General features: G+C 36.4%; 1 protein-coding gene across 6 annotated transcripts in view; it reads right to left on the reverse strand.

Annotated features, from left to right (window-relative positions):
- The window catches only part of asic1c (acid-sensing (proton-gated) ion channel 1c), a 107,873-nt gene that overhangs the window by 24,975 nt on the left and 60,992 nt on the right, over positions 1–21,906 (reverse strand). For 2 of the 6 annotated variants that reach the window (XM_048175449.1, XM_048175452.1), the window contains exons 1-2: positions 1,396–2,003; positions 39–726 (exon numbers count right to left, since the gene is read on the reverse strand). The exons of 2 other annotated variants lie outside the window; for them this stretch is intronic. In XM_048175449.1, the coding sequence (XP_048031406.1) occupies positions 39–686 (648 nt within the window). In that variant the 5' untranslated portion in view covers positions 687–726; positions 1,396–2,003. Of the gene's footprint in view, positions 1–38; positions 1,101–1,395; positions 2,005–21,906 lie in introns of those variants that run through there. 2 more of the 6 variants (XM_048175447.1, XM_048175448.1) reach the window with 2 other exon arrangements.

The raw sequence follows: 21,906 nt of genomic DNA on the forward strand, positions 1-21,906 counted from the left end.
CTAGTGTCTGAAATTGCATGACCGTGAAGTTTACATACAGGGCTGAAGTTCTTGTAAGTGCAGTTTTCACCCCGGAACCTGCATTCCAGCAGCATGTCTTCTAATTGGTGGCCCAACCTGTCAATCATCTCCGTGGTGTTGAGTTGGTGGTCAGGAGGCGGGCTGTAGTTGGAGAAGTCGAGAAGATTCAGCAACCTCTCACCGTGTCGACTGTGTTTGAGCACAGAAACGCTCTGTCGGTTGACCGTGTGGTTCAGGTGCATGATGTCCATCCAGTAGCCGCTGTGGTAGACGTCTGCTTTGGTGAGGCTGGACAGGCGGAAGAGGTTCTGGTTGCAGAACGTAACAGCCGGAAACGTCATGTTGCGAGTCCAAACCATGTAGATCTTGGTCACGGCTGGGTAGGAAAGAAGATACAGGATTCGATTCCACGACCACGTGAAGAGGAGCCCCAGGCAAACAAAGAGGGCCAGGAGCCAAAACAAGCGCTGGATTTTAGATTTGTGTGGGGAGAATGCGTGTTTCAGCCCATGGACTTTTGTTCTAAGAACAAACGAGGTTGTAACATCCTTAGCGTTGTGGGTTAAAGTCATTTTGAGTCTCCTCCGGCTGCTGCGTCTCTTGGCATCATCCATCAGAGAGTCTTTGTTTATTGCCTCCTGATTGGATGCGGACATCTCCTCCATAGTGCTGTTAAACTCTTTGTCTCAATGTGGAAACATGATCCTGTGATTGATGATGATGATCACATGAATCAAACCAGCAATAAAAAGTCCCGGTAACAATTTACAATAAGGTCCCATTAGATAATGCATTAACTAACATTAACTATAGCACATGCAAGATGTCCGTTAAAGATCACTTCATCTGGAAAGCATCTGCTGTTTGCAAACATCTGACAGACGTCTTTAAGATGTCAGTTTTACATACATTCTAAATCATAAACATCTTAAAGACATTTTCTGACAGGAAATATAGATGTATTGCAGATGAGCAAACACTCTTAAAAATGCATCTTCCAGATGTAAACGCACACATCAAATAGACGTCTCCGAGATGTGCGCGTGCTATCAGAGTATTTATTCATCTTTTTTAATGATAGTTAATAAAAATAAGTTGTTAGTTCATGTTAACTCGATTTCCTTAAGTACTACAAACAGATACAACTTTTAATATTAATAATGTATTAGTAAATGTTGACATTAATATATTAACTAAGATTAATAAATGATTTAGAAGTATCTTTCATTGTTAACAAATGGAGCCTAATTGTAAAGCGTTAGCAAAATCCCAATGAATTCATTAAGCTTTAATATTCTTTATCATTGCTAGTCCGTGCAAATGAAAACTATATATAAATAAATAAAAGGAAAAAAGAAAAGATTTGTACATTACCAAGTTGTGATCCAACAAAGCTCATTAAGATAAATACACCCTATGTCGATCTCGTTCACGGCGTAGTTTCTGCAGGATCCTCAGGTTGATTTGTTTGCCAGTGAAGCCGTTTGAACAGATCAGATTGAGTTTTTTCTCTCATCTTTCACCTCTTCTCTCTTCTTCGGCTTCATTTTTTTTTGTAGAGAACAACTATGTGAGGCTGCTGCAGATTCTTGTTGCTTTCCCCTTTGTGTGAGAGCGCTCAGCCCCTCCCGCTCCGCTCAAATTATTCTGTCGATGGATTTGCAGCAGGCATACAGATCCATTTGTCCCTGCTTCTTGCATTCCTGAATCAGGAAACCCAGAAGCTTGAATATTTCTTGTATTAAAGTAGAAAAATGACCAACTAAGAAAGAGATTGCTGGAGGTCATGTTATTTATCAGACCTGTTCATTGATGGGGCCTTTCACAGTTGTTTATTTTACATTAACATTAATAGTATTCTCATGGGACATATGTCAGTTATTTCATAGTATAAATGTACATGTGCATTAATGGGTCAGATGAGGTCAGGTAAACTGTTGGTTATGTGTATGATGAAAAAAAGTGGATACAGCTGAATCCTGTGCTGACACCTGTAGGACATCATAAACTGCTATTTTATTGATGTATGATATGTCAAAATACAAAACATACGTGGAATGTAACAGTATAGAAGAGTCCTGAGATGAGTTTTTCTTTTTCATTTGAACTTGGAAAAAATTCAATCTGATCTTTTTCTTGAAATCTTGAAGATTTTACGAGTTATCTCAGAGGTTATCATGTACAATCTACCATGTTTTCAGGTTGTTAATGCACTGAAATAAAAACACCAGGCAGGTATTTTCATACATTCTCATCTGCAAAAGCCCGGTTAAATTTCTATTTATGCTTACACTTTATTATTTTGTTGCTCAATCCACTTCCTTGCCTTCCTGAAAGGAAATGCCCATAAATATGACTCATATAACAAAGTTAATTTCAGGCATCAGTGACATTATCAGCTCCAGGTGCATGTGTGACTGAACACTATCAAAATAATACTCATCTGATCAAGAATTGCATCAGGTAAACAGCTGAATGCCTAAAAAAAGGGGGCATTCAAAGGGCATTTTGGAGCATAAAAATCCCCTCTCTTTAACTATTTATCACCGCAAATAAAAAAAGTTTTTGGAGATTGCATTCTGCCCTCATTCGCCTGTCACCGCATCTAATCAGCCCCAGAATAACCAACCCAGTTTATCATGCTCCTTTTATCAGCCACTGGACTGCATAAAGAACCACCCACTTGGACAGAAAGAGACGGATCGTCTGACCTAAATGTAATGTGACCAACCACAGTTTGTTTTGAGTTTGTGCCATTTAGAGGATGCCACAATTATAAACTGTGGTGGAAAACTCAAAAACACCTGTAGTCTTTGTGATCAGAACTGATGTACAAAAGTAATAAATACTTCATTGGCATAACTTCGAAACAATGTGGCAAATATAAAGTTATACCCATGGATATCTAGTTTGCTTACCACTACATGCCCCTAACAAGAAGACTATGGAGATGCACTTCCTCTTTACAAACACATTTAAATACAAAGTCATGAAATGGTTTCAAGTTACATGTCTCCTAGCAACAACATACACATCCCAGGATAAACGCTCCTGATAAATGATTTGTTATTAAAGCAGCTACGTTCACAAACCACTATAATTTGAACAGAAAAGCATGCATACTGTACGCTTGATTTGGCATGGCAGCCAATGCAACCTAATGCAGCAAAACAAGTTTTATTCAAATTCTGTATCGCCTAGAAAGCGCACAAACAGTGCTCCCTTTATAATCACTAAAAATCTCATCTCAATCTCACAAAGTTATGCTATAATGAAGGAAGCTGACTGCACAATGAATGTCTACATAATGTCTACACTTTGTTATAAGTTAACGAGAGGATTTGCGAGCGTGGAGAACTCAGCACTGGACAAAAAAAACTGGACACCGTTTTTAGCGGTGAGTGGATTCTAACGTAAACACGTCTGATTGGCCACTGCATTCAAGTAATCAACAGATACGTTTGTGATTGACTGCACAGCTCAAGGCTGCAAAAACACATTGTAAACAGAAAGACGCTCTCAAGAGCACAAACACTATGGGCCCTATTTTAACGATCTAAACGCAAAGTGTAAAGCGCACGGCGCAGGCGCTCTCAGGGCGTGTCCAAATCCACTTTTGCTATTTTAACGACGGAAAAACGGTCCGTGCGCCGGGGCGCATTTTTGAAATGGGTTGTCCCTATTCTCTTAATGAGTAATGGGCGTAACGTTCAATAAACCAATCAGAGTGTCATCTCCCATTCCCTTTAAGAGCGAGATGCGCTCGCGCCATGGCGGATTGCTATTTACATGGCGGAATTTGTTGGCGGAAAAGCTGAACGCTTTTCAAGCGAAGAAACCGATCTGCTCGTGCGCGAAGTTAAAGCAGGAATCCACCAAAGCTTCCCGAGGTGAAGAAGGCGTGGGATGAATTAGCAGTGATTGTGTCCTCGTCTTCTGGCATCAGAAGAACGGCTTACATTTTTACATTTTTATATTTATGTAGCCTACACAATAATATTTTTTTACACTGTAATCCTTTTGTTTTTAATATTTGGCATGTTTGTGTGATGCGCGTCCCTGTGTGTAATAAGCAAAGTCAACGCGCACTGTGGACGCGCCCCGAGGTGCAGTTTCTACCAACGCGCTCTAACAAAAAAATATTGCGCCATTGACTTTAGACTTTAGACCAGGTTTGAGTTGGTCTATGGCGCAGTCTATTTTCAGCTCCTTAAAATAGCAATGCGCCTAAACACACCTCTTTTTTAGACCAGCACGCCCATGGGCGCACTAACTGGCGCAAATGCATTTACTAATTTAACCCTGTAAAGCCCACTGTTGCAGAATTACGACATCACTTTCAACAATTTTTAAAAAAGGCTTGCAAATGTTTTTTTCTCTCAAGACCACATTTACATAGTTAATGGGTTCTATGGTTTGTCCTCAAAATGCTATTGGATAGAATAAGTGTTTATAGGTCCGGTCATCTGGCAATGAAATTACTCTACCTGCAGACTTCGCGTCAAGCTCATCTCCTTTTTTTACATGACTGGATTTGTCAAGATTCAAGTAAGTAAATTTCCTTACATATTTTTTTTTTGTGTTTATTACAATGTCTAGAACACCGATATATTTAGTTATTTTGGAAAACATTAATCAATTTTGATTTAGAGCTTGTTAAGTCCATGTTGTAATTCTACAACGTTGGGCCAGAGTGGTAGTCAAAATAGCCTGTGCTCCTACATGTTACATAAGGACACTGCACTTCTCACATGGTCACAAATTGAAATTTAAACTGTTAGATTCATTGTAACTAAGTTCTAAATGTTCTTTTCTGTTAAATTTGTACTTAGTTTAGTTTAGACCATAATTAATCACAGGAATAAACTGTATGTGGGATTTAAAACTCCATCATCCAGAGCAGTGGAACTCCCTGTATCTATGTAGTTTATTTGTTTTTTAACTTCTAAATGATCCTGAGATTTTTTTTTTTTTTTTGAGTGTTGGCCAAGTAGCAGTTTATAGCATTAGGAGCTCTGAATGATTTTGGGGGGATGCCTTTTGCATTGTTCAGGGACAGGTGTGAATGGTCTTGAACATAAACCTGTAAGTGCTCTGGGGGGATGCATGTGTTCCTTTGTTTGAATGTAGTAGTGGAATTTTGATTAGCATTTGCATTGAAATTATAATACTTTGATGGATAATATACTTAGATCTCTACCCTCAACACATGGTCTACCACCCTGTATTCTTTCGGTTTATCTACTACAATATAAGACCCATTTGTATCATTCACTCATTAATTTTTTTACTTTTTCCATTTCAGAATGCCAAGATGTCATCGGAATACCCCCACTGGATGTACGCAACGACATGATTGCACATTTCCCAGTAAAGAAGAGAGGACGCTGTAGACACTGCAATAATGGATACACAAATACACTGTAGCAAGTGCAAGGTTCGCCTGTGCTTCTCAAATGAAAAGAACTTAGGGACAGTCTTAGGGACTATCACTGTAAAACACAGACTTCATTCAAACCACATTGAAAGTGATAGAAGAAAAAATTTTATAAATACAATTTTTTTCGATATTTTTATTAATAAATGCTTATTCATAAAATATATGATTGTTGTGTGATTATTACTCATGATATATACTGTTATGGGGCTATGTAAGCAATCAACCCTGCAAATTAATGCTTAAATGCTCTGTATATCTGTTCAGACAAAGTGAGTACAAATACAGAAATTCTGCTCCTATCTAGGCCCAACGTTGCAATATTACAACATTTCCCTAAAAACTTACTAAAAAGTAAAAAATTAGAAAAATCTTTAATTTCTACATCAGAGGCCTCCTAAAACAATATCTGAGAGGTCAAAAAAAATGTTGCTCTTTTTTTTCTATATTTGGGTTTTACAGGGTTAAGGACGTGGCGCTGAACGGGAAAACGCGAACGGCGCCGGACAGCTTTTTCCAGCAATCAGAAGCAGCAGCGGTCATGCAACCTTTGGCGTGATTATTTCTTCCTAAAAATCAGTAATTATTAATAACTCCATCTAGCCTGCATCAACAGCTATGAAACTGATTCAGTTCCTAAAGCTTGAGCTTATTAGAGCTGAAAAGAGATTAAATTAATCTTCTATTCAATAACATTTCTGCAACTTTATATCTCAGTCAAGGGCAGAATCGTTGTTTCATAATATTCCATCCATAATATTCCGTTCCTGTGTTTATTTGACTGCTCGGGAATGAAGAACTATCTGTATTTCTTGCTCAGGTAACATTTTTCATTGAACGCCAATATAAATATAGATGAGAATTGGGTCTCTCAGTGGCGGCTAATTTTCTCCCAGTTACACTGGAGCCACAGTCAATATTTCTCCGTCTAGGGTCATTAAGCCTTGTGGATTAATTCATCTTTCAGAGGCAAAACTGCAAGAACTTCAAAAACCAGCCAGTTTTGTGGTGCGTCTTATATGCATTTACATAAACTAAGATCGTTATCTTATTCCTGTGAGCTCAATTTCTGAAAATAATAATCAGATGGAAAGCATTTTGGTTATATAAAGAGTGTGAAACTAATGCTTTCTGACTGCCAAAGTTCATTCCAACTGGAATTATCAGTTCTCAAACTTTACCTGATGCCATTAGTCAGAAAAAAACGAATCAACTTAAAGGTGACATATATATAAATCAAATGAACTCCCAAAGTGGTAAGCCACTTTCCATTAGTTTTTTTACTGTATTTTTTCTCCACAATCATTGGCAAAAATGACACCTCTTGCACTTTTACAGAAGTTTCCATATCTGCAGAACTGTAGGGTCCTCAACACATCCTTTGCCTTTTACATGTCTGATTATTAAATATGTAGGCAAATATTCCTCATGCTTTCAGCTACCAATAAAAGAGTGCTCTCATTGATTTTTGAATTCATTCCACAGAATTACCCATCAGCATAGAAAAAGTAGAAAACATCCACAGATTGCATCATGCTTTAGGTCATCCAGCATCACAAATCTCCAAATTTAAAGCAAGCATCTTGTAATGGCTGAAAACATTTCATTGGCATTTTCTAAAATGGCAAGCAATAAATCCAGACCTACATCCCATTGAATACAAATGAAGAGACCCGAAGACAGCAGTCAAAAGGTGGAAGCCTTTAAATCTGAAGCATTTTGCAGAAGAAGAATGAAGAAACTGCTTGAACAGAGGTGTATGAATGTCTTGGGTGTCTGTTGGAAGTGTTTAAAAGCAGTTATAGACCAAAGGCGGTCAATAATATTGTCCAGACCACTATTTGTGTGTTTTTGGTTCACTGCACCAAGGAAATACATGTGTTGATGAAATACTGGAGAAATATGCCAGTATTTTTGGCCATAAGAGTGCAAGGATGATTCCCTCTACAACAGCTCAGGGTTAAAAGCCTTGTTTAATGGTATGAGATGACAGTTTGTGAATCCCCCCTCCTGGGTCTTAAAAGCTAGATCTTTAACCACTAAATTACACCACCATCAGATATACTCCTCCTTAGTACGGGTAATTGAAGGAGATGCATACGATGATGGCAGAACAATCATGCAGACAGGTCTAAATATGCCTGGAGCCATTTCTACCTGTCCCACTGTCAATTCCCATCGCAGCTGAACATGGACATATATGACAGAGCTGGGCAATTACTGCTGAACTGGATCAGTGAGTGACAAATGGCTCTGTTACACAGTCTTGGATCACTCTTTTGATTATTTAATGAATCAATGCACTAATGCCAAATGCCAAATTGACATATTTACAATCTGTAAACGTATACGATTTACAACCGTTCGGTAATATCCCTCAACACTCCAAATTTTAATTATCAAGGAGTATGAGGGAATAAAAGTCACCTGACCAACCTTTACAGAACATCTGTGAATTACAATCTTCATCTGCTTTCAAATTAGTACCTTTTCTCAGGGTACATCCTGTTAATGTCCCGAAGGACGTCTGCTGGTTCTGTAATGCATAATTCCATTAAAGCGGCACTGTGAACTTTATATGAGATTTCATTCAATAAAATACACGTGCTTAAAAACTAATTTGAAAGCAGAATTTTAATGAGCTCGAGTGGAGCAATAAGCACTACTGCTGCGTCGCTAGAGCAAATGACAGTTTATGTGCATTATAGCTCTGAATATGAATTTTTGAAAAGGGGAAACTAAGAGAGTAAGCATTAGTTTCCCTTTTTTCAAAAATTCATATTCACGGCTACTATACACAAAAAGGATTTCTTCTGGTGCCAAAATGTATGGCAACAAAACCTTTGTTAGAATTAAATACTGAATTTCAATATTTTTTGTGTACAAAGAAGGTCAAAGAAGATTAAAAATAATTTAGGGACAATTTACATTAACATTTAAGCACATGGTTATTTAAAATAACCATTATGCAGACATTTTTCTGTATGTTTAATCATTTCATAAGCTCTTATATAAATTATTTTATATCACTTATTTCATTTAATTTGACCAAAACTAAATATCTAAAATTAGTCTTTTATCTCAAAATATCACTTCACATTAGCAACATGAAATCTGCAATATATATATTACAGGTGCTGGTCATATAATTAGAATATCGTGAAAAAGTTCATTTTTTTATTGTAAATTATTTTTTTTTAAAAATGAAACTTTCATTTATACTCGATTCCCTACATGGAAAGTAAAAAGTTCAAAAGTTTTTTTATTTTTTTTTTTTTATTTGTTGATTAGAGTGTACAGCTAATGAAAGTCCAAAATCCAGTATCTCAAAATATTAGAATATTTACATTTGAGTTTCATTAAATGACCATCCCTACAGTATAAATTCCGGGTATCTCTTGTTCTTTGAAACCACACTAATGGGGAAGACTGCTGACTTGGCAATGGTCCAGGAGACAATCATTGACACCCTCCACAAAGAGAGTAAGTCACAGATGGTCATTACTGAATGTGGTGGCTGTTTACAGAGTGATGTATCAAAGCATATTAAATGCAAAGTTGACTGGAAGGAAGAAATTGGGTAGGCAAAGGTGCACAAGCAACAGGGATGACCGCAAGCTTGAGAATACTGTCAAGTAAAGCCGATTCAAACACTTGGGAGAGCTTCACAATGAGTCAAATGAAGCCGGAGTCAGCGCATCAAGAGTCACCACACTCAGACATCTTGAGGAAAAGGACTACCAAGCCACTTCTGAAACAGAAACAACATCAGAAGCTTCTTACCTGGGCTAAGGAGAAAAAGAACTGGACAGTGAACAGTGGTCGAAAGTCCTCTTTTCAGATAAAAGTACATTTTGCATTTCATGTTGAAATCATGGTCCCAGAGTCTGAAGGAAGACTGGAGAGGCACAGAATCCAAGCTGCTTGAAGTCTAGTGTGACGTTTCTGAAGTTAGTAATGATTTGGGGGGCCGTGACATCTGCTGGTGTTGGTCCATTGTGTTTTATCAAGTGCAAAGTCAATGCAGCCATCTTCCAGGAGATTTTGGAGCACTTTATGCTTCCATCTGCTGACAAGCTTTATGGAGATGCTGATTTCCTTTTCCAGCAGGACTTTAGCACCTGCCCACAGTGCAAAAACCACTTCCAAGTGGTTTGCTGACCATGATATTACTGTGCTTTATTGGCCAGCCAACATGCCTGACCCCTGAATCTATGGATATTTTCAAGAGAAAGATGAGAAACAGTCGATCCAACAATATACAGATGATCTGAAGGCTCAATAGTGCCTCAGCAGTGCCACAGGCTGATCACTTCCATGCCACACTTCACTGATGCTGTAATTTGTGCTAGGAGCAAGTCATTTGCTGTAATATGTGCTGCCGACCAAGTATTGAGTGTACAAATGAACATACTTTAAAGAACTTGAACTTTTCTGTTTTGAAAATCCATTTTTTGATTGATCTTAGGAAATATTCTAATATTTTGAGATACTGGATTTTGGACTTTCATGAGCTGTACGCTCTAATCAACAAATTAAAAAAAAAAAAAAAAAACTTTTGAAATGTTTTACTTTACATGTAGGGAATCTAGAATATATGAAAGTTTCATTTTTAAAAATAATTTACAATAAAAAAAATGAACTTTTTCATGATATTCTAATTATATGACCAGCACCTGTATATATAAAATTGGTAACATTTTAGTTTAGGGTCCAATTCTCATTATTAACTAGTTGCTTATAGCATGCATATTCCTAGGATATTGGCTGTTTATTAGTACTTATAAAGCACATATTAATTCTTTATTCTGCATGACTATATTCTACATCCCATATACCCTATACCTAAACTTTAATAACAATTAATAAGCAGTAATTAAGAGTTTATTGAGGCAAAAGTCATAGTTAATAGTGGGAATTGGACCCAAATCTAAAGTGTGACCATAAAAATGTTATATTATATTTTATTGCTATTTAGTGTTTAGTTTTTCTTTGGGAGAAGAAAAATAAATCAAATGGGCCTTTAGCACTGTTGAAGCTTAAATAAGACTAATGCCAAACCAGATAACGTCTCAAAGTCCTAAAATTAAATCCTTCCGTTTTTTATTGGCCCAAGCTCCATATATCAAGACTTCTATCATAGGAGTTTTATTGAGTGCATCAAACCAGCACATATATGTGTGAGAGATATGAGCGGTTTGACAGAAGCAGTGCTCACATTTCAACAGGCGGTCCGTCCCGCTGCACATCACTAAATCATGTCATGTATCTGAGGTGGGATGTCGATGAAATTTTAAAATCACATCCCCATTCGTGTGTGAGCTTTACAGGGAGACTGCGGTCAGACTAGTGAAGTGTGTATCAGAAGGAACCTGAGTGAGCGGAAACACACAAGGACGACCCGTCCTCTTGTGAAGATGCTTCTATTTAGGCTGGGAATAAGTGGTGCTAAAACTAGGGATCACTGCAGGGATCACAATAAGCTAAAGGGAAAAACAAAAACCCAAACAATTTGGGCAACTATTGATTTTTGAATCTTTGCAGTTAGTGGCCTATAGTGGGATTTATCTGCAAAAGATACAGATATGTTTTATATGTTCAGATTTAATTTCATAAAGAAAGAAAATGTACAGAGTATCTAACCTTGTGGGAAAAAAACATCTTAAACCAGACTATTGTGGTTTGCTGTTTTTATATGGTCACTGGCCAAACTGGTCTGGTTGTAATGAGTTTTTAGGCACTTTTCAACTAGATGACCACCTAAACCAGCTGAAAACCATCTTGACCAGGTTAGGAGGCCAGCTTAAACCAGCTAAGACCACAAAATAACCTCATGCCAGCTTCCCTGCTGACACAAAACAGCAAGATAAATCAGTTTCTTCTTAATCCTCATCTCTATAATCAATCTCACAAATTCTTTCACCATCTTAGCTTGCACATCCATCAAAATTTTGGAAAACTTATCATAAAGAGTTTTGGATTCCTCTCTTTTGCCAATATCAAATTGTTTTTAGAAGGCTTTTGAACAAGTAACAGAATTTTTACCCAAAATACTTCATAAAAACAAGTCTTTTATTTCAAACAACCTTAGACCAAATCTACACTGTCAAACAAGTCCAGAAATCGGGCTAAACTAGCATTTATTGTGCAGTTCATGTATCTAAAATACGCTCATACATTTATTTTCTTGTGGAAAACATTTCATCTCTTTGGTAACAGCGCCATCTTGTGGCCATACTTCTCACATAGCACTAGGTAAATGCTAACTTGTGCGGTTAATGACTAATGTTACCATGACAAAGGATACTTTATGAAAGCCTCATTTAAAAGCAAAGAAATCAGATTAATTTAGCCCCAAAACATCACAAATTCAAACCAAACAAGTGTGTTCCCAAAATGCTAATTACTGCAACATGTTAAAATGTTGGTTACAAACAGAGATCAAAGCAGAAACATATTTTAAATCTGTTAAAAGGAGAAATGATTCAGCGAGTCAGAAGCCAGCGGAGGAATCAAATGAGTTTCAGCATTGCCTGGCTGCTTCTGTATTCCCCAAACGCAGAGTCTGCTGGGAGACGAGTGTGTCTGTATCAGTAAATAACAGATGCTGTTTTCTTCAAACCCAGGGCCTTGTTCCGCGACTCCCGAATGAGAGAGCAGCACCGAGCACAATCAGGAGAAGGAACAGACCTGTTCTGTCACTCACACACCATGAACAACCTGCCTCGGGTTTAATACTCCTGCAACCTCAACATTTGGAGTTAGTCAAGAAAGGCTGGACTCTCTTCAAGGATCAGTTCACCCAAAAATGAAAATACTTTAAAGTCTTTCTCAACCCGTACGACTTTATTTCTTCCATGAAATACAAAAGGAGATGTTCTGAATAATGTACTGGTCATTTTTTCTATGCAATTACAACGAATGAAGCCATAAAGCCAAAAAAAAAAAAGCATATTTATAAAAAAGGTGTACACGAGTATGTGTGCTATATGTAAAATCTTAAGGCCTGTTCACACCAAGAACGATAAATAAAGATAACGATATAGTTCTAAAAACCGTTCTAAATATAAAAGAATAGCAGTGTCCACACCACAGCTATAACGATATAGAGAAACGCTATCATTGGGATCACTTTCAGAATTATTTTTTCCTTGCTGTTGAACGATAAAACACTGACAGCCAATCAGAATCCATTCTAATTTAAGGGCTCGCGCATTTAAAATGGCAGACGACATTGCGAAGAAGTTAAAGGTGCCCTAGAATCAAAAATTGAATTTACCTTGGCATAGTTGAATAACAAGAGTTCAGTACATGGAAAAGACATACGTTGAGTTTCATTGCTTCCACCTTCTTATATAAATCTCATTTGTTTAAAAGACCTTCGAAAAACAGGTGAATCTCAACATAACACCGACTGTTACGTAACAGTCGGGATCATTAATATGTATGATCCCAATATTTGCAAATGCCAGCTCATGTTCAAGGCATTAGACAAGGGCAGCCAGTATTAACGTCTGGATCTGTGCACAGCTGAATCATCAGACTAGGTAAGCAAGCAAGGACAATAGCGAAAAATGGCAGATGGAGCGATAATAACTGACATGATCCATGATATCATGATATTTTTAGTGATATTTGTTAATTGTCTTTCTAAATGTTTCGTTAGCATGTTGCTAATGTACTGTTAAATGTGGTTAAAGTTACCATCGTTTCTTACTGTATTCATGGAGACACGACAGCCGTCGCCATTTTCATTTTTAAACACTTGCAGTCTGTATAATTCATAAACACAACTTCATTCTTTATAAATCTCTCCAACAGTGTAGCATTAGCCGTTAGCCACGGAGCACTATCAAACTCATTCAGAATCAAATGTAAACATCAAAATAAATACTATACTATACCGACGCATACATGCAGTATGCATGAAGAACATCTTGTAAAGATCCATTTGAGGGTTATATTAGCTGTGTGAACTGTGAACTTTGTAAATACACTGTATTATAGTCGATTTTAAGGGGCCGCGCGCTGAATCGGTGAATAGTTAATGATGCCCCAAAATAGGCAGTTAAAAAAATTAATTAAAAAAAATCTATGGGGTATTTTGAGCTGAAACTTCACAGACACATTCAGGGGACACCTTAGACTTATATTACATCTTGTGAAAACTGGTTCTAGGGTACCTTTAATCGTCGAGGTCCAGAAAAAGCCACCACTGGTTGGCAAGTCAAACCCCCTTCTCAAGGATACTTTAAAGAAAATGAATATCGGTCACACTCGGAATAAATGGTGAAAAATATTAATGATGAGATCAGTATGCCAGGCTAGCAAACTGTGTAAAATAAAATTACCTCAGATATCCAGTGCTAGTTTCGACAATACTGTCTTGCTTCCTTTTAAGTTGCAGTGAAAAAGAACAGGTGTTGTTTTTATTCCACTATTGACTTTGTCAGCTAAATTCACTGTTAGATAAGATCGATTACACTAGCTATTCTCTCGAAACATAGCATGCTGAGGACATCTGCTGGTTAAAGTTGTGTAAATGTAACAAGAACAGAAAAAACATGTAGCAAAAAAAAAAAAAAAAACCATTTAGAATAAACAGACTGTTATCGTTCGTTGGTGTGGATGCAAATATAGTTATCTTTATAGTTATCTTTCTTGATGTGAATAGGCCTTTAGGAAGCCATACTAAAAATTTCAGTTCACTTAGAATCTTGACATCAACCCTATAGTTGTGCTTGGCATGAGCTGGTGTAAACTCAACATGAAATGGTATTTACAACCCTTTTTACTTGCATAATCTGGCATATTTCTGAGTGCAATGAATGGATTCAGATTTAAAAAAAAAAAAAAAAAGGAGGGAAGGACATTGAAATGTAGGGGATTGTGACATCACAAAAAACACTTATTATTTAAAGTAGTAATACTGGCATATTATATGAGGCATAAAACTAAATAAATATACAAATAACTATAAAAAAAGAGAACATGTAATTGTGCTCCTTTATGCAAAACAATGATATCTATGAAAAATTTCAGTCAGGATTCAGACCTTAGAGCACAGAAACTGCGCTCATTAAAATGACAAATTACTTACATCTAGCTTCTGAGCAAGGCTGCGTTTGACATTATAGATCATAAATACTCTTAGATCGACTGCAAAATTACATCGGTATTCAGGGACAGGCATTCAGGTGGTTTAGATCGTATCAGACAGGCACCGTTTTGTTTATTGAAACAGGGAAAAGATAGAAGATAACATCAGTAAATTATGGAGTGCCACAAGGATCGGTGTTAGGCCCTCTGCTTTTTTCAATATATATGCTGCCACTTGGTAATATTATAAGAAAACATGGAATTAATTTCCACTGCTATGCCGATGATACTTAGAGATTTGATCTGGTCGTGACAAAATACATAACTAAGTTATCCAAGTTGACAGTGTGTGTTAAAGTTATAAAATATTGGATGACATTTTAACATTTATCCCCTATTGACTAACACTGTAAGTGCATGATTATGATTTGAGTGAAAGATTATTTTCCATGGTTCACAAATGTGATCAAGAAAGCTTGTACTGAAAGCTAAAGATTCCTTTAATGTGCCGCATTCGTGGTTGTGTTGGCAAGTTGTGAAGTCGGGATATCATTACATTACTGTCTGTGCCAGAACATAACACAACATCATGACAAATGTTCAAGAGGCTCGTTCCACAATACTGCTCGAGAAAGAGCTATTGATCAAATTAGGCACTTGTCCATTGAATCAGAGAGACCACAGCTGAGCCTCGCCATATTAATTTCACATACAACACAGATGCTCATATGATCTCATCTGAAATGACCATCAGCAGACTATTACATCCACAGCCGGGTTGCATTAACATCCCAGGTTGCATCAGACACAAATTAAACATCATTAGGTGAGAACATAATGGCCAAATGTTCGACCCAGGAGAATTAATCACAATCTAAATTAATTACAGATACTTTCAAAGAGATCTGAATGTTTGCTCACACAATTACTGATTAGATTTTCACACCACAGAAAGTATTAAAGTATTATGAAAAGATACCGGACCAGGAAGTGAAGATTTTAATCAGCCATACAAAAGGGGACGCATCATTTGGGGAAATCTCGGTTTACACTGAAGTGGTAACAAAACCCTGGAGCGATGATGGAGGTGCCTGAGCAGACTGAGATGTGCTATAGATCTCTTACAGCATTATGGGAAACAGAAGCCTTGCGCATAGGAATGTAATACGAGACACAAGGTCACACTGTTTGAAACTAATGGAAAGGCTGCGAGGCCTCATTTGTTAATCAGAAAAAAATATATAGAAAAAAAAAATAGAAAAAGACAAGACTGTGCCTTCTAATGTGATGAAAACCTTCAGAAAGATCTTCTGAAATGTTTTGGGATTTTCCACCGGGTCCGTGACATCAACTGTCTGATAGATGAATTTATTTCCTGATGATGCGAAGACATTTCCTGTGTATTTTTCACTACCGTGTAACAATTTGATGCTATTTTAGGTTCACAATGAAAGGAATCAATCATAATGATCCAGTGATTTATAACGCAACTTTTGAAATATGGCATTAATAAAATAAACACTCTCTGGCAATTTAACATATGGGTAATAAACTGTCAGTGGCAAACCCTGAAACACAGTGTTCAATTTTAAATTAGGACAATCAATCAAGAAGTCGAGAGGAAGCGTTTGACATTGATCCATAACTCCAATTTTACCTTTTATTTTTAAATTCACGATTTAGCCAGCATTTAACTGGATCAGATTAAGAGATTTTTTTTCCCATCCAACCATCCATATTTTTTGAAAAAAAAAAAAAAAAAAAAAATTATATATATATATATATATATATATATATATATATATATATATATATATATATATATATATATAACAAAAAAAGAATACATATAAAATGTATTTTATAAATTATAAAAAATAAATAAAATAATAAAAAATATATGTATAATTAAAATGACAATAAATATAAAAATATAAAAAAATAATAAAAAGTAATTATTTAAATGCATCTATCTATCTATCTATCTATCTATCTATCTATCTATCTATCTATCTATCTATCTATCTATCTATCTATCTATCTATCTATCTATCTATCTATCTATCTATCTATCTATCTATCTATCTAAATACACATGCTGCTTAAATATATAATTAAAATGGGCATTATCCAAAATATATAAATTAACAAATGTTAAATAAATAAAACACAAAACAAAAATACATAATATATAAAAAATTTAATAATGCAAGTTTTATTTAATATACATATTTATTCAGAATATATATATTTGAAAAAAAATTTAATATAAAAAATACAAAAATAACACAAAAAAATGTATATATATATAAAATATATATATTACAAATTATAAAAATAAATCTAAAAATATATAATTAAAATGTCAATACATATAAAAACGAATTATAATAAATAATTATTTCAATGCATCTATCTATCTATCTATCTATCTATCTATCTATCTATTAGATTTATTTATACAAATAAATACACATGCTGCTCAAATATATAATTAAAACAGGCATTATCCAAAATATATAAATAAACATACATTAAATAAATAAAACAGAAAACTAATATATATATATAAATAATGCAGTTATTTAATGTACATATTTATTCAGAATATACATTTAAAATATATTTTTTATTACAATGTCGATATTGCCACCTTAGGGGTCATTTCAAATAGAGATGGAATCTAACACAGAAAATAACAAACTTCTAATAGAGGTACATGATTTCAGTTCAGAAGAAACACATTATGGGTCTAATAAAGGTGGCTTCATTCACTTTGGCTTTCAAGAAGAATTAAAAAGAATCTGTCCACTGGAAGCCATTTAAAAGTATAATTTAGTCCAGTAAAAGACCTTAGCCTGGGAAATTAGATGCTTTTGGTTTGCTGTTTCTGTTTAGAGAGATTCAGACTCCTGGCTGGCAGAAACAAGCTCATTAGTGTGGGCAGCTGTTGGGTGTGTGACTAAGATGGAAAGGAAAAGGGACTCAGTACATTCTGCTTCTGCTCGCTCCATCTCTCCCTGCAGCACTAAATCAATGCCACATCCATACAGTTAATTCCCAAATCACTCCATCTCAGGCCCATCGCATTTCGGCTCACCCTTATGCTACTCATTTGGAACCGCAAAGGCATCTTCACACCCATCTCATGCCATAATACTCCATCTAGTACCCATCATCTTGCTTTCATTTCCAGAGTCACTACTACAACCCATCATCATAAGATCTGATCAGACATGTCTACATCACAAAACAAGCTCACGCCAGACCAAATGTTATACTTTTCCAACTGCTTTTGAAAGAGACATCACAGCTTTGCATCACAGGGAATGAATTACGTTTTAAAATATATTCTAATAGAAAACAGGTATTTTAAACTGTAATAATATTTTCACAATATTACTGTTTTTACTGTATTAATGATCAAATAAACGCAGCCTTGGTGAGACTTCTTTCAAAACACATACCACGGAATTAGCTTTGTACACGGGTACATCCCCAACTGTGGCATTGCGATGTTAGCATATCCGAAAGCAATTTAATAACGTGATACTTTTTTGTTGTCCTGCAAGATGACTCTAGTGCCTGAGGAGACCAGAGTATCTAATGCTATAATGAAGCAAAGCATGCCATCCCATTATTAGGCAGCTAGTGTGATGTGGCTGTAAAACAGCTTATGTGTCAGATGCACTGCACAGTCACACTGTTTTCCTTGCAAAATTACCCTGGAGTGACCAGAACGTAAGCCATAATACTCTTTCCGCCGTTGCCTTGGGTACGCTAAGTCGGCAGGGAGCTAATATTTTGAGCCACTCTTAACTGACTAGCTCATTTACGCATTATACAAACAAAAGAGTCCTGCTGGGCATGAAAGTTCCCGCCGAAGTAAAAGGCATTCACACCAACACATACTGCAATGACGAACCTTATTTTACTACTGCCGGCAGAGCTATTGGAATGCCGAGTAGTTTAGCTAACTATAGCACTAATGAGTTGCTGTTTTTAGCCTAAATATCAATTTTTTCCAATACACTCTTCTAAAAATGACAGGACAATGGCTGAATCAGAAATCGCATACATTTCTATACTATAGTAGGCGAAAGCATGTCTGAATTCACTGTACTCATAAAACAGAAGGCCAAAGTACCAGATGACCTACTACTTCCGGCGAGATTCTGAAGTATGAATTCGATGGACACTTTATTATTGCATGAGGCCATGGGAGAGGTTTTGTGAATGGCAGTGAAGAGACACAACTGACGCTGGTATGTCACATGATAATGACAGCATGGCGAATGTAGTACGTCCCGATTACATTCATACTACATGCATTCATACTATATACTCCTAGAATATACTTTTTTAGCACTCACAAAGTACTTCTTCAAAATAAGTACCTACTCAAGAGATTGTGATTTCGGAGACAGCCCATGACAATTATCTGATTTTTATGTTAGCATGACCTTCATAGCCTAGCATAGACAATATGTAACTTCCTTATGTTACCTGAGTTTGGGTTCCTTGCCGCTGTCGCCTTTGGCTTGCTTAGTTGGGGACACTTGACATTTGACTTGACATTTGATAATCAACAGTGCTTTGATCTGCCTGCATTGACACTATTCTTTAAGAGCTGCTGTGCAGCCAAAATAATGTACCAGTTATCAATGAAAAGCTGCTTTGACACAATCTGCATTGTGTCAAAAGCGCTATATAAATAAAGGTGACTTGACTTGAGACACGTTCTTGACAGTTACCATTGTAAAACCAAAGTAATGTATACAGTCACTGTAGTTTAAAAAAATATGATAGTATAAGAAATTGAGTACCATTGTATATATCAAAGTACCATAGCATTACCATCTCTGTACTGCAGTGCTGCCACATTAGTGTGAATAGAATTATATAGAATTATAAATTATTCAAATGTGTACATTTTTTTTAAATTCATATGCCCTCCTAATCTTTAATCAAAATAACTTCCCCTTCCTCTTGCAGCAACATCTCTTCTCTGATGATGTGTTTACTGGCATGAGGGCGGAGCAACCGGTCACTCACATGAGATCGACCAATAATAAATCACAACCATCCAATCAATTCTCAATGGACAAAATCAAGTCCCTCCCTACATTTTTTCTTGTTTGAGAAGCCGTTTCACTCAGATATGCGTTGCTAATGGAAGAAAAGACTGGCAACTTCCGTTTCATGCCTACTAGCTGCACGATTAATGGTTAAAAGATTGCAATCACGATTCAAACACGACACCATCTTATTCATAAATGACAACGATTCACCTGTGTCTATTTAACCTTTGACAAAATCACACCAGAACATTCAAATCTGTGTTTGAGTTGCCGCTGATCTAGAGAGAGCAGTTGTCATGTGTATGAAACAGCTTCCTTTTCAACCACACTGTATTGTTATTTATGCGTGTCAAAATTTAAAATGATCACGGAAGTACTGAGATAAAAGTTTATAGTTAGGATATAAACACTGATGTCTATGGTAGTGATCAAAATAGAGCAAATCACCTTTTGAAAGTAACTTGGCACTTCAAAAAACAATTGTATCGATTACATTGTTAAGTCACTAGGTGGCGACAAGTGACTGTTACAAAAATGTGTTTGTCATTGAATCATTCAAGAGATTTGTTCAAAAATGCTATTCATCCAGTAATTAAACATCCAGTATTCATCAGAGTCATTGAATCATTCAATCAAACCGATTTTTAAAAAAAAAAAAAGTGGGGATCTATAATGCCCCTTTTACAAGATGTAATACAAGTCTCTGGTGTCCCCAGAATGTGTCTGAAGTTTCAGCTCAAAATACCCCACAGATCATTTATTATAGCTTTTCAAATTTGCCCCTACTTGGGTGTGAGCAAAAATAAACAAGGGCGGAGCTTTAACAGCTCACGCTTCGGTTGCTCAACAACAACAAAGCTGGAGAATCTCACGCAGCCAAAATGAGGATTGTCAGTAACGGTGTTCAGCCTTACATTGTTCAAACCGGAGTCGACACTGATGGAGAGACTCAGGAAGAAGTTACAACTTTTAGAATGAAACTGGATGTTTCTGAATGGTTAGTGGATAAATGTATGTAGTTGCTGTGGAGTTGATTCAACTCATCGACTAGCATGTGTCGTCATGTTAATCTTTTGTGCAAATCCGGCGTTAAATTGACCCTCGTTTGTGAAGCAGTCCGGCGTAAAATGACGGCATGGCAACAACACTCTACTACAACAACTCTTCCTCTTCTCTAAAGCAGCCCAACATGGCCTCACTCCCTTTATTGTGTGTTCTCAGGGGCGGGGTTTATGTAAATTTGAGTTTGTGATGTCACCAACCCAGGAAGAAGCTTGTTGTAGTCCCTACCAGCCATTTGTTGTAGTCCTTAAAAAGTGATTTCTGTAAAAGAAAATATCTCCCTTTGCATTGAACTTTGAGCGTCGTAACTTTGCAGATGTTGTTTATGCTCAAACAGCAACATTACACACTAACTAAAGTTAAAAACGTGAAATCATAATCAAGGACCCCTTTAAACATTTGTATACAGATGGCAGCAATTAACATTTTGTAAGAACCTTCAGTAAACTACATGTTATTTTATTAAATTTGTCTGTTCAGAATTGTGGGAGAATCATTTGAAACAAAAAATTGTGATTCGCAAATTATCCAGAATCGTGGAGCTCTAATGTCTATCACAATCATGTTCACACAAGAACGACGGCAATTACAAGCATACAACAAATGACAATTTTCCTGATTGTGAGCGCTGTCATAAAAACATTGAGACAACGTTCTCGTTTGTTGCATTGATTAGGCCGCACCATATACAGATTACTGAAAGACAATCCTGTGGTGAGAAACTGCACACTTCACTGCTAGATGAAAGACATTATGTAGACATGTCGACTGCCAACAAAACAATTAGTCTCAGGTCTGGACAGCAGCTTGAGAGACAATTTCATCATGACACAAGGCTGACTTATTCGATCAATGTGGCTGTGCTGGTGTCTCTGTAAAGTAATGGACACCAACCATTTTACACAATGCCTCAAATACAAACACTTCTAAAATGATCTGGTGCAGAAACTCTGAAGTAAATGACTTTTTGGGATTGTTTTACACAAACCTTATAAGCTCATCGACTGCTTTATCGATTGCTTTTGTTGCATTTTAGTTTCGTTTTTGAGGTAATGAAATGTTCAAACATGTATTACAATTGGTTGTGCGTTGAAAAGTACAAAACAGCGCATTCAATTTGTTGCGTCCCTGCTTGTTTTTGTGTCCTCGGCTGTATTAATGCAGCAATTAAAAGTCGTATCATGAGCTGAAACAACTCAACAGCAT

This window comes from Megalobrama amblycephala, linkage group LG22 (assembly GCF_018812025.1).
Source record: "Megalobrama amblycephala isolate DHTTF-2021 linkage group LG22, ASM1881202v1, whole genome shotgun sequence".
NCBI classification, from domain to species: Eukaryota; Metazoa; Chordata; class Actinopteri; order Cypriniformes; family Xenocyprididae; genus Megalobrama; species Megalobrama amblycephala.